General features: G+C 51.1%; 1 protein-coding gene across 4 annotated transcripts in view; it reads left to right on the plus strand.

Annotated features, from left to right (window-relative positions):
• Positions 1–12,145, plus strand: part of ST8SIA5 (ST8 alpha-N-acetyl-neuraminide alpha-2,8-sialyltransferase 5) — a 74,531-nt gene extending 62,386 nt beyond the window's left edge. For 3 of the 4 annotated variants that reach the window (XM_070452619.1, XM_020870978.2, XM_020870979.2), the window contains one exon: positions 495–12,145. In XM_070452619.1, coding sequence (XP_070308720.1) covers positions 495–963 — 469 coding nt within the window. In that variant the 3' untranslated portion in view covers positions 964–12,145. The remainder of the gene's footprint in view (positions 1–494) is intronic. The other variant, XR_011482712.1, reaches the window with a different exon arrangement.
• The last annotated feature ends 1,697 nt before the right edge of the window (positions 12,146–13,842 follow it).

The raw sequence follows: 13,842 nt of genomic DNA on the forward strand, positions 1-13,842 counted from the left end.
CTGGCAGGAGGGCTGTTTGATGTAGGGAGAAGGTTAGGGAGGGGCTGTGGGGAAGGAAGGGCTCCGGGGGCCAGCGGCTGGCTTGGTGTCCATCCCCGGGGAACTTGGTGAAGGCAGGCCAGGGGGGTGTCCCGGGGGCTCTAGGGAAGGCCTCCCTCCTTCACTTCCCCTCTGAGCCCGCCCGGGCACCCTCATCCTTGTGGGTTAAGGATTACCCTCCTCCGCCAGCCGCCCCCACCCCCGCCCCCGCCGCAGCCACACACCAGGTACTTGTCCCTTTGGGTCCAGATTGCTGTCTCCTGCACCCACTCAGAAAGCTAGAACTGTGCCGGAGGAAGGTGGACATTCATCTGCTGAGTGACTGAGATAAAAGGAGCCGAGGGGGTGGGAGCGGCCTTGAGAGACCCCCCAGTCCTTTGCGAAGAGCCCAGGGAGCAGGGGTGGGGCCAGCCAGGGCCCGGGGCCCGTCTCACGCTGCGCGCGCTCCCCGCCAGGTTCCACAAGCTGGAGAAGTGGCGGCGTCCCTTCTACCGCGTGCTGCAGCTATACGAGAACGCGTCGGTGCTGCTGCCCGCCTTCTACAACACGCGCAACACCGACGTGTCCATCCGCGTCAAGTACGTGCTGGACGACTTCCAGTCGCCGCAGGCCGTCTACTACTTCCACCCGCAGTACCTGGCCAACGTGTCGCGCTACTGGCTCAGCCTCGGCGTGCGCGCCAAGCGCATCAGCACCGGCCTCATCCTGGCCACGGCGGCGCTCGAGCTCTGTGAGGAGGTGCACCTGTTCGGCTTCTGGGCCTTCCCCATGAACCCCTCGGGCCTGTACATCACCCACCACTACTACGACAACGTCAAGCCCCGCCCCGGCTTCCACGCCATGCCCTCGGAGATCTTCAACTTCCTGCACCTGCATAGCCGCGGCATCCTGCGCGTGCACACGGGCACCTGCAGCTGCTGCTGAGGGCGGCGCCAGCCTTCCGCCGGCTCCCCCGGCACACGGGGACCCCCGGCGCACGGAGCCACGCTCTTCTCGCCGGCCCTCAGGAGCGAAGGCCTGGCACTGAGGTTGGCACTCTCTTGGATGCTCAGCTTCAGACTTGGGTCCTGTGGGCTCTGGGAGGCAGGGATGCGGGCCAGGCAGACACATCTCTCTTCGCACCGCCCCACCTCCCCGCCCCGGCCACACCTCAAGATGGGGGCCCTGGGGATCGCAAGGGAATCAAGCACATTTCCACTCAGTTTTAGCATCTGAGAGAGCACAAACCGTATGGCCTCTTTGCAGCTAAAGGAAGTCCCTACTGGGAACAGAAAAGATGGAGACAGAACATGTGAGGACAGTTTAGATCTAACTCAGACTTTTGAGTTCCTGACTCTTATTCCCAGGCCTCAGCCATGAATTGTGGTCTAGAATCTCAGAGCTAAAAGGTTAACAGAATGGCCAGACCTTCCTGTGAGGACAGTGGCTCAGAGAGGTCCTGGGATTATTAACTGAGTTTCCACCAACCAACTGAGTAAGTGGCGCTGTGAGATCTGATGCAAGGGCTGTGGATTAGGATCTTCGCTCAGACACTGTCACCCAAGGAGAGCCATCTCCTTCAAACACATCCTCAGACACACACGTCTTGGTGCCTCCAGGTTCAATCCTGTGTTTGACCTTTTGATGAGAAGGAAATAAACCAGACCAGCCATTTGCACTAAGGTTTTCAAGCCAACGTTATCGACTCAATAAGTGCTTAGCGACTTGCTTCCTCTTCTGTCTCCCTATTTTCAGCTCTGTTTTAACCAGGAGTTATTTATAAGATCCATCCCTCTGTGTGTTCCTGAATACTGCAGTTCCTGCTGTATCGTGTTCCTGAATTGGAACCGTAAGGCTCTGGACTGGAAAGCGCTGACATGTGACTGGTGAGTTTAGCGACGGAAGTTGAGTCGTGGCCTCCGACACCAGCATCTCTGAGGTCTTACTGTGAAGGCGGGGTTTCCCGCAGTATGCAGCATGCTGGCCTTCACTGTGAGTGGATCCACAGGGCCTGTGCTTTGGGAAGTCAGCTGTTCCTAGGCTGAAAGGGCTTCACGTGTCGTTTCACATCGCTTTCCTCCCCCTGTGGTACTCCCACCATGAATGCGGCTGTGCCTGATACACACTGTTGGTGAATTGCCTTAGAATTTAGCTTTGTGGAACCATAGAAGGTTAGTGCTGGAGGATCTTCAGCCTGCTCCTCCTTTTCTCCCTTCCTGCTCTCTCCCCTCCTTCCCCTAAACATTTCCAGAAGCCTATTTTGCTTTGGTTTGGGGTGAGGCTTGGGAAGACATGATGACAAAGACAGGTTCTGTCTTCCAGAAATGGAGGGCAGACCAGAGACAAATTCTGGCTCCTCATGCTGGGTGTAATGAGAAGGAGGAGGGATGGTGAGAGCTCCGCACACAGGGAGCAGGACCTTTCATCTGATCACCTCATTTTACAGGCAGAGCAGTAGGCCCAGCTGGTGAGAGACCACAGCACACAGGCCCTGTCCCGGGTCCCCAGGCTCCCCATCGAGGCCAGAACCCCTTCCTCTTGCTTGGGTTTCATGTTGGTGGGGCCATTATGGAACGAGTGCTCCATGCACAACACTGTTCTAGGTGCTGGCCTTGGTTCTGAGCTCCCGTCCTCACGGGGGAAACCCTGGGCTGTTCTGAGCCTGTCTGCTTGTCTGCAGTGCAAGGAAGTAGCCAGTGAACCAAAGTAGACCCAAGGATGTGGTGAACCAGGGAACACCACCGAGGACAGTGGATGATTTGCTTTCTTGGGCTCTGCCTGTTTCTCCAAGGAAGGAGCATCTGAGACAGATTCCAGTTAACTGAGGTTTCCAGCCACTTGTTTGTGGTTAGTTGGGCCCCATTCTTGAAACTACAGAGTGTTAGACCTGGAAGACTCGTAAAGACCACTTTGTCCCCCTTAAGGAAGGAGGTCCAGAACAGGGAGGTGACCTGGCTCAGATCATGCCAGGGGCTCTACTGAGTGCATGCAGTGGACGGAACCTTGGTGAGTCAGACACCAGGGTTCCCACAGCCAAGGGTGTCTGCCCCAACCAGGGCCCTCATAGGAGTTGGGGATGGAGCATCACAACCCATCCATGTAGGAGCTGGACTCCTTGCTTTTGGTCCTGTTGAAGTCTGAGGGTCTTAGGGCAGTCCCTTCTCTTTCTTAGGTCTCCATCGCCTCATCTCTACAACCAGAAGCTTAGAAAATATCCCTAGGGTCTCTGTAATCTTTAATTTTATTGTTTTTGTAAGTATTCATGATGTATGGATCTAAGCCATAAATAATATTTATTGTTGTTAATAGCTAAGATTTCCTGCACGCTCCTTCTGTATCAAGTCCTGCACTCGGCGCTTTCTTTGCATTATCTCCTGTGATCACCACAAGACCCCTTGGGGTAAGCAGGCTCCATTGGGGAGACAGAGGCTCAGAGTCATTTGGTGTCTTGCCGATGGCCAGACACCCAGTAGAGGAAACTGCACCCAGGTCTTGTAGAAAGCTGAAGCCTGCGCTCCAAACCTCCGTCTTTGCCACTTCCTGACCAGTGTCCCCAGGGTTGGCACAAGAGAGAATCCTTGTTCCAGAAGGACTGAGAGGCCGCTGCAGGGTGGTGCTGGGCCCTGCTCTAGGGACAGTGCTCGGAGACTGGCATGGGTTCAGAAGGGAGTCTGCTTGTAGCTGCACCCCGCCCCAACCCTGGCCACAGCAGATGCGCCCACAGTGCAGTGAAGGGAGGGGAGCGGAGGCCACATTTTGCAGAAGGAGTCCACATTAAATGATGCCGTGTTGGAGGACTTGCCCAAGGTCACATGGCCAGCTAGTGACTCAACTGGGACTCAGTCTCCTAACTTCCACACTACACTTTTCTCCTACAGCCAGTGTTTGTAGGAAAAGCACAGTTTCAAAGGCTCAGAAGACCTGGGCACTGGCTCAGGAAGCCCCCCACCCCATGTACCTCAAAGCTCTGCCCCCATCCCACCATGCAGTGCGGACAGCTAGTTATATATAATATCCTTATGTGAGAAAAATCAGTTCCCCAAACAAAACAACCATCGTGTCTTCCTTTGTGCTAAGCCCACTGCTCCAGGCTTCCCAGGGGGCTCGGGTAGTAAAGAATCTGCCTCCAATGCAGAAAACCCAAGTTCAATCCCTGGGTTGGGAAGATACCTTGGAGAAGGGAATGGCAACCCACTCCAGTATTCTTGCCTGGAGAATCCCATGGACAGAGGAGCCTGGCAGGCTACAGTCCATGGGGTTGCAAAGAGTCAGACACAGCCGAGTGACTAACACTTTTACTTTCACCAGGCTTGAAAGGCAGTCAAAACAAGTAAACGACTCCATGCTTAGTCAAGCAAAAAGGAAGGTGGCTCAAGGTCATATGCAACCTCTGAGACCATTTTGGCAATGCCACTGTGGCAGCTCTGCCCACTAATCGCCTGGTCTTGTAGACAGTCCATCGCCCTTGATTCTGCTGAGTGTAGTGAGGAGGTGAGGGCAGAGCTACACATAGCTGGCTTCAGCCAGGTATTCAGCAAATCATTACTGAGCACTCATTTTGTGCGGGGCATTTGGCTAGGGGCCTTTGAGCTAGTGATGAGCAGAGTGTTAGCCCCAGCCCTCCTGGAGCTTATGGTCTGGTGGGCATGTCCAGATGCTGAACTGAGTCCCCCAGGCACGTGTACTGAGCTGGCAAGTCTGGGCTCAGGGTCAGGTATCGCGAGAGGAGCACCAGGCCTTACAGGCGTCAGTCCTGAATTCTGAAGGATGGCAGAATGATTGCAATTGCTAAAGCGGTAGATCCATGTCAGGCTTCATTCCTCAACATCCATGTGACATGTGACAGGGGTGAGAGGCTTCACTGGTCTTTTGAGTCTTCTCCCCCCTTTTTTTTTTGGTAAGGAACCACTTTACCCTGACTTTCCTCCTGCCTCTCTGAATGCTCCTTCTCAGACTCCTTTGTTGACTCATCTTTTGTGAAGCTTCCTCAGGGTTCTCTTCTCTTACTAGGAGTGTTCCTTCAGAAATTGCATCTGTTCACAGCCTCAAACCTCTCCTGTCCTTGCATCTTACACCCCTTACTGGGAGGCCAGTTCTCCTTTGGAGCATCAGAAACACGCTCACTGTGGCTGTCTGAATGCCTGTACCTGCTCAGCATCTCAGCTGGTACAGTTAAAACCTGCTTAGTGTGCCCTCAACTAGCACAGTTAAAAGGACAATCTAGATTCAAAGTCATATCCCCCCACTTACTGGTGACTTTGGGGGAACTGCCAACGCCCTCTGGAGGCTCTGACGCATTATCTGAGGTTTAGGCCAGGACACCAGCCATGGAATAGGGTTGCGTGATGCCTAGCACAGTGCTGACACAAACTAGACACCCAGAGAACAGGTTCCTTCTTCCTCCTTTCTTCCCCCACTGAATGGCTCTATCGCATCACTGGCCCCTCAGTCCCAAACCTGGGTCACTCTTGGCTCTCCTTCCTCCTTCGCTTTCTGTCTGTTTGTTCACCAGATCGTATCAATTCCAACTCATAAATATCCCTTGAATTCATTCCCTCCATACATTCCTTCTGCCACTGCCCTAACTCAGGCCCTCTGATTGATCATTCTGCTTCTAGAGAATTACCTTCTGGAAACACCTTTGGTGGAGTCCATTGCCTTCTTATACCACATAGTCCAGATTCCTTTACCCAGACATGCAGGCGTTGTCCCAAGCTGGCTCACTCAGCTTCCCAGAGACCCTCCTGCCACCACCATCCCGCCAGGACTCCTCCAGGGGCTTAGCTTCGCACGAGCTGTTGGAAATGCCTGAAATGGCCCTTACCTCCTCCCTCCTTCCCTTACCGCACCACTGGTACAGGTAATGTCAGCTGAGGGTCCCCACCTCTTCCCCTCTGTGAGCCTGGGCCGAGCACTCTGTGCTTCTGCAGGAACCATCACTGACTCCTGTTAGGACGTCCTCACAGCACACCACCACGGGTGCGCCTATGTCCTTGGCCGAGGGCTGTCCTTTCCCTAGGAGAAGGCACTGTATCTGGTTCTTCGTGGTGTCCCCAGTACTGGCACAGAGCCATCTGTTAACTAGAACAGTGGACTCTCTGATTAGCCGGTGTGTTCCAGTGGTTCAGGAGACCCCACTAATTAACTGAGTAACATGTAATTGTCAGCTTAGGCGAGTCCTCCACTGATTATTATTTTTGCCTGGTACCTTGCATGTGGGAAGCATTGCGCTGTACAGACTCCCCCACCTGCCCTTGGGGAGCTTGGGGCACAGGTCCCTGTTGTGGTTGCTTGCTGGCTCCATCACCTGGTCTCTGCTGCCTTCTCTTTGCCTCCTTCCATTATAATCTTGCATTGAATCCCTGGGTCGGGAAGATCCCCTGGAGAAGGGAATGGCAACCCACTCAAGTATTCTTTTTTTTTTTTTTTCCATTTATTTTTGTTAGTTGGAGGCTAATTACTTCACAACATTTCAGTGGGTTTTGTCATACATTGACATGAATCAGAATTCTGTGGACAGAGGAGCCTGGTGGGCTACAGTTCATGGGGTCACAAAGAGTCAGACACGACCAAGCGACTAACACACTATTATAATCTTCCCCCTCATCTGCTTCTTGCCTAGTCACCAACTCTCTCTAGTTTAAGCAAAAGATGGAAAGATTTTCTTTTTCCCTTCCCTCCTGCAAAACCACAGAGATTTGTCAGAATCTTAAATTGCTGTGTTGAAGTACAGACAGTGTAGCAGTATACGAGGGGCTAATCAATAATGTCTCAAGAACAAGTGGAAAATGCTGTATTTATTGGCTGGAAAACAAATGAACTGAGCTTTGCAAAAGGTCTGCTCCAGAGGTCCAGTGGTAGGTCAGGAGCTTGGGGGTCTCTCTGTGGGAGGTGGATGGTGTGGCTCTGAGTTGAGCACATAACCTGTCCTCTCTCCCGGCAACCCGGGCACCCTTCTAAGGAGGAGGCTGACTGTGCCTTATGACCAGATGAGGCCAGGCTTGGGGTGTGCCGATGCCTGGGGTGTGCCCTGTTCTCTTGTTCTTTAGAGGGCTGGTCAAGCCAGGCCAGTCTAAGGAGGTTGATTCAATCCTACAGGGCGCTGTGATAGAGTGATAAGTTCTTCAAGGCATAGACTGTAGATCGCTTGTGTCAGAATCCCTTAAGTGCTTGTTAAACCCCCTGCCTCCAGACTCAGAACCTGCGGGAGGGCGGTGATGTGGGGCAATGAGCATTGTGATTCCAAGACCAGCTGGGTCTCCAGGTCATCCTGGGGCCCATATCTGCTGGAGAACTGGGCTCTGCATGCTTGTGGGTCAGTGGCTACTGCCAGGTGAGTGATGGTGTCTGGCTTGAAATTCAGACTGGAGTCTTAAGTGATAAAGAAGAAAAAACAAGCATAGACTTTGATGTGTTTTAGAAATATGAATATAAAACATAATCCAGTATTAAATTCACAACAGAAATTGACTGCTTAGGAATCTCTTACATTTATGAAATCTGTTTTGGCCTGGACATTATCAGTGATTTTTCTATTTTTCAATTGTGGGTAACATATACATAAGATTTACCACCTTAGCCATTTTTAAGTGTACAGTTTAGTAGTGTTAAGGTGTGTAGCCAATCTCCAGACTGTTTTTTTGCTGTTGGTATTGCAAAACTAAAACTCTATACCCATTAAAGGACAGCTCCTCGTTTCCCCCTCCGCCAGCTCCTGTCAGCCATCAGCCTTTCTGTCTCTGTGGATTTGACTACTCGAGGTCCCTCACATAAATGGAATAATAGCGTGTCTGATGTTTTGGTGACTGGCTTATTTCATATAGAATCTCTTAGGTATAATCTGTTCTCAGACGACTTGAACTGGTTTCAGTGTCCCTATGATAGGATTCTGATTTTAATTTTTGCCTAGAACAGTTGTCCAGGGCTACTATCTGTTCCCTGGCTTCTGGCAACCTCAGCATCTTTGCTGAGGGTCAGAGCAGACCCGATCTTGCTTTGCTAGCTTGACTCAGCTGTCCTGGCCAGCCAGTGTCCTGAGAGGCAATAGCTCTGCTCAGCTTCTACAAGCCTATAGATATTTCTCCTGCATGGTCTCTACTGAGAACCTGCTTTTCTTTTTTTAACAAGAGAGAGAGGGAGAGAGACATCCATACATTACCATGACTTAGCTCTTGGCACAAAAGCCAGAAATCAGTGACTGTCTCTCTTTGCAGTAGGGAGATGGTTTCCTTGGCAACCAAGTAACTCATTTCCTTCAACTAAATGACTTGTTCAACTTTAGGGTAAAAGTGTTGTTTCCTCTAGAATCGTGGTCCTCGACCTTGTGTTCACGTTGAAGTCACCCAGGAATCTTTATAAAGCAACCCCGTGCCAGCTCCTCATCTTTCCAGAGAATCTGATTCACTTGGCCTGGGGACAGGGCCCCATATTCTTATTTTTAAAAATCTCTTTTAAGTGAATCTACTGCACAGAGGTGAGGGTCTCTGTCTTGGCGACACTTTGGGTTCATCTAGAGAGCTTTAAGAGCTACTTGTGCCTGGACTTTGCCCCCAGAAGTTCTGATCCAGTTGGTCTGAGGCATGGCCTGGGTGGGAGGGCTTTTCTGACTCTCCAGATGACCCTACTATGCAGCCGAGACTGAGAGCCACTGTTCTAGCCCTGGCATCTCCCAAACTTGAAACTGTGCAGAATCACTCTGAGAGCTCGCTGGTTCCTGGGCCCCTCCCCGGAGTCTGATTTGGTGAGGCTGGCAGGGAGCTTCCTTGCCGCTTCCTAAGTGATGCTGAGGCTGGTCCTGGGACCCACATTTTGAGGAGCACTGCTCTGCCTGATGTCTTATAACTGGCTCAGCCCTACTCTGCTGGCATTTGTTTCCTGGTTAGTGGTTGGGAGACTTGATTCAAGCTTGAGACTTCTTAAAGGTACCAAGCAGCTCTTTTTCTGAACATTTTCAACCTTTAAATAGACATTATGAAATCTTTTTAAAGCAAAGTTAACTAGATTTCCTCTCCCAGGGTTAGGAGGCTCGGCGTGTGCTTGAATTAAGATTCATCTGTTCCTGGAGTAGGGATGCATTTGGGGATTAGTGCTAAGGGGCTGGAGTCTCTGGAGTTGGTGACCAGCCTGTGTCTGGGTGAGGGTCTCCCCGTGATGAGTGCTGGGATAAGATCAGGGCACCACAGTGCTCTCTTGAGCACAAAGCTGGGGCTGGTGCTCTGCCCACCATGCCCATGGAAAACAAACAAGGTGGTGATGAGGCAGCATCCCACAGACTTGGGCTGATGTGAGCCAGGGTTCACACCTGCCTTATGCTCCTCCTTTCTTTCCCACCTTCTGTTGGAAAAGGCTCAAGTTGAAACCAGCGAGCTAGTGCCGAGATCCTGCCTCAGTCTCTTCTGCCTCCAACTAGAGGCCAGTCCCCTGCCCCTTCCTTCTGAAGATACCCACAGTCGTGTGGCCTCAGCGAGCCCTTTATCACTGTGGCAGCTCATAATTTCACATTCAGCTGCAAAATGTATGAGAAACCTTGAACATCTTAAAGATTTGTTAAAGGAGGAAATAATTGCTATTTTTTTTCTGAAACAAGGTCAAAGCACACCTCACTTCCCAGGGCCACTTACCCAGCAAGTTCACTCAGCCTCAGGCAGTTGGGGACTCTGGTGAAGGAGAATTAATTTTGAGCCCCTGTAGTAGATGCTATAAAGCTCTGTATCAAAGACCAAACATCTTGCTAACAGCAAATCCCTCACGGCATTCATGGAATTTAATTTTAAATTCAATTCCAGTGAACTTGATTCTGGTTTCTAATAATAAAGCAAATTAAGAGAATGACAACAGGTGCTAGATTTAGCAAGAAGCGGCAGCTAATAGACTAATATAATGGCATTAAAAAGACCAAAGCTATACATCTCAGAAAATACCAAGTGATCTGATGCTATTTAGTGCAGGGGCCAATATGTAGTAACAACCCCAAGGGCAACAAATAACCCCTCATAGCAGCCCATCCTGTGGTGTCCACAGCCACGCAGAGGTATGAAAATGCTCAAACAACATTCAGTAGACTGTGTTTAAGGAGGCAGAGAAGTGCTTTATCCACTTGGAATTATTTTCATCCCCAAGCACTTGAAACACATTCATCGAAATCTTGGTGCTTAAAGGATTAGCCCTCAGTTATCTTGAAGTTCAGGTTGGTGAAGTTCAAGTTCATTATCTGATCATACAGGATTCATGAGCTGGGTAAGCTCTTTGAGACTTAGTTTCTCTCTGGCATTTGCCACGCCCCCCTCCCCCGCCCCCACCGCAAGGTGGAGGGTGAAGGACACCCCTTCGGCTGTCCTGCTTTACAGGGAATGTGCAGGGTTGGTGGTGGTGGTCGGTGGTGGCCAGGTGTCCTCGGCTTCCGACTGTGGTGTCTCTACTGCACGTGGGAGGGGATCTGGATCTCAGCTGGGGCCAGGGCTGTCTCTGCAGTGACTCTGCCTGGATTTATCTGTGAATTTAAGAATAGGCCTGTTTGTTCGTCTTCCCGTGAAAGTGAACACTTCTGCTTTCTACACACCTTCATCACCCATTTTCTCACCAGCCCTCGCTGTGTTCCTAGGAGGAGGGAAAGGCAGTGAGCGGCCTGCAGACTGGACTGAGGCCGGGAAAGATGACAGAGGTGTGTCCTGGGTCGCAAGGAATGCTGGTGGGACCCTGCTAGGGTACCCAAGCTCCCCAACGGGCAGGGGGAGGTGGCCCTAACTTGCTCCCACCCTAAGGCCCTTCTGTTTTCTTCCCTCTGGGTTAGCCGGTTGCCTGGTGTCAGGTTCAGGCCTGGGGCTTACCCCTGGTCACATACCCTGCCCAGCGTCTGTGGGGAGGGTCCTCTTTGGTATTCGTTCCTCTCTGGGCCCCCAGCATTGGGAGCTGTACCTGGTGGGGTGAGAGAGTGGCAGTTTTACTTGGCAGAGGGTCAGCCAAGGCCACAGGCCTGAGCACAGCAGGCGTGAGGAGGTGGTTGGCAGTTGATCCAGTGGTGCCCCCCGTTGCTGTGCTTGTTTGTGGGGGGCTGGGGGTGTCCCGAGTGACAGCTCCTGCCAGCCTCCCTGCCCCTCCTCCACAGGACCCTCAGCCTCTGCTGGGGCTGGCTTCTGAGCAAGTCACTCTTCCCAAGTGTTTTTGGGGGGCAGGTGGTCCTCCCTGAGGCTTCCACACTCTGCACACATGTTTTAGGGGTGCAACAGGGTCTTTGAGGCCTGCCAATTCCCTTTCTGGACCCAACTAACCTCTCTTCAGAAAGCCATAACTCTTCTTCAAAGCTGTATTGTGTGAACTGTGAAATATATGTAAATGTGTATGTATTTTTTAAACTCACACGTTAACTCAATGCGCGTACAAGAAGTCGTCCACTGCTACAGTTTGGAGTCGAACCTCTGCCACCCGGCTGCTCAAGTGAAGGCAGGACAGATGATGGGGGTCCACGAGGGAGCTGTGGAAACCTCCTCCCTACAGCCACATGCTCCCAGGCTCAATGTCGGTTTCCAGGAGCTCACGCGAAGGCAGCCAGTGACGTGCTCCCGAGGGGCTGGCGGCGGCGACTCGCCCCTGCGTGGCCTCCTGTGTGTGAAGACAAAGTGGCCTTGCGGGTGTGACCTCCACATGCTCCTCAAACCCATCCCGCCGTGCTTTCCTCTCCCAAGAGCCGCATCACGCTGCACTGCGCTCCATAGAGCCTTTCCCCCTGGAGAAGAAAAGGGAGGCTGAGATATCATTTGCTGGGCTGCACAGAAACTCAGTCTGGACGTGGAGCTGGAGCATTGCTTTAAAAAAAAAAAAATCCCTCTCTTGCTCTGGTTGATTTGCTCCCTCCGTTTGTCCTGGAGAGAAACGCTCTGTGCCCTCCAGAGTGTTGGGAAGATGAGGTTGCAGTCATTATTTTCATGCAAATTTTGCTGAGGAGCAGGGGTTCATAGAAACTCTTGCAGCCTCGTTCTAGCTTGTGTGCGGCTCTCCTTGAGTAATCCTGAAGTGGTGACTGTGACCTAACGCCTGAGAATGTAATCAGGGTAATTTGTATCTGTCACTGTGTTTGAAAAGCCCTCAATTCCACCCAATAAAACCAGTCAAGTGGCTCATCTAGCTCAGATTTCTCTGGCTGTGGCCTTGTGTGTGTGCATGTCTGGGGACTGGGCTGGACCAGGCTGATGCCGCACAGCTCAGCGCGGGGAGGCGGCCGGCTCTGGGAGGAAGGCACGGCTGCCCGGGGCTCATCTTTGGGCACCGCTGGCCTCTCTGTGTCTGGCAAGAGTATCAATCTAAGCAGGGGCACTTTGGAAGGGCTCAGAGACCAGACCCAGACCAAGTCGGGTGGAATGCTGAATTGACGGTATACAGGGAGCAGAAGGACAAAAGGAGAGGACTGCAGACCTCCTCTAAGGAAGGAGGGTCCCCTGGGGCTGGTGGGGCAGGGGGAAGGAGAGAGGGGTGGGCTGGGATGGGGGAAGATAGGATCTGAGTTGTGCTAACACCTAGAAACAGACCTGTTAGCTAAAAAGACTTGTTTTTCTTTAAGCAAACTTGCTCTGTCAAGGTCTGGAGTCACAGCAAAGGAATTACCCTTTCATTAAATAAAAAAATTGTTCTTTCAATGCTGCTATCCATGAGTGTGTTTGGAGTAGGATTATGTTAAATAAATTAAAAAAAAAATTCTCGTACAAACCGGCTGGGTCTGGCCTGCCTTATGAGATGTAGATAAGACTGTTTGGATTTCACAAATATGCATTTTGGAGAAGTGCAAAACCTCTCCTCTGATTTCTGCAAGCTCTCAGGGGCTGGTATTTTCCTGACCCCCTCACTCTCTAGACTTTAGAGCTTTTGAGCATGTTTCTGTTTTATGTCCCTTAATCACGTAGATTATATGCAGACCTTCCCTTGACATCGATGATCATACAATGCATTCCAGAGTGATGTGGAGAAGATGGGAAAGGGATGGACAACATTCCAAGCAAGAAATCTCAAACGTAACGTTGGGTGTCCTCTGGCTAACCCACTGGCCAGCCTCCCAGTGGGAATATTTCATGTGGTCCTAGCCCATCTCTTTGGCTCAACCTCTCCTTGCAGTTTTTTGGCCTCCTATTCTGACTCCCCAGCTCTCTATCAATGGAGAACACATTTCTACTTTTCTATTTGCATTTGTTTAAACATTCTCTGTGTGCTCGGTCTCCTGCAGAGCCTGGATCTCAGCTCACTTTTACCTCCCCCCAAAAAAGAATTTCCATACCAGCTGAAAGATATTTAAACTCTCCTTATTACCGTTGTAAAATGCCAAACGCTCAAACAAGCAATGGTGGAACCTAAGGGTTAGCCCTCAGACCTGAGTACTGTCTGTTATAGGAAGAAAAAAAGCTGAGGGTCAAGGAAATAGGACTTCAGTATGTATTTTTGAATAAATGCGTAAATAAACCAATGAGCTGGGGGGACAGACGTTGATTGTAGTTCATTTATTTAATAAATAGATTCATGCTATTTGTCACTTTGTTCCTTCATTGAACAATCATTTCTTGCACCCCTACTTTGGGCCAGGTGACTTGTGGATTTGGGAATACAAAGGTGAACAAATGCATGTGCCATCTCTGGATTTACAGGACATAGAGTCTGGCCAGAGCAATAGAGGCAACCAAAAACTCCACAGTTCAAAGTTTAACTATAGACAGTGCTTCTAAGGAGCATGTGCTATTGCAGGATGTTCAGCACATTTCCCTGACCCAAGGATGAGCCCAAAGAGCACTCCACTGGAGCAGAGACAACTGAGATGAGCTGGAGGATAAGGAAGGGTTAACTGGG

This window comes from Odocoileus virginianus, chromosome 22 (genome assembly GCF_023699985.2).
Source record: "Odocoileus virginianus isolate 20LAN1187 ecotype Illinois chromosome 22, Ovbor_1.2, whole genome shotgun sequence".
In the NCBI taxonomy this organism is placed as follows: Eukaryota; Metazoa; Chordata; class Mammalia; order Artiodactyla; family Cervidae; genus Odocoileus; species Odocoileus virginianus.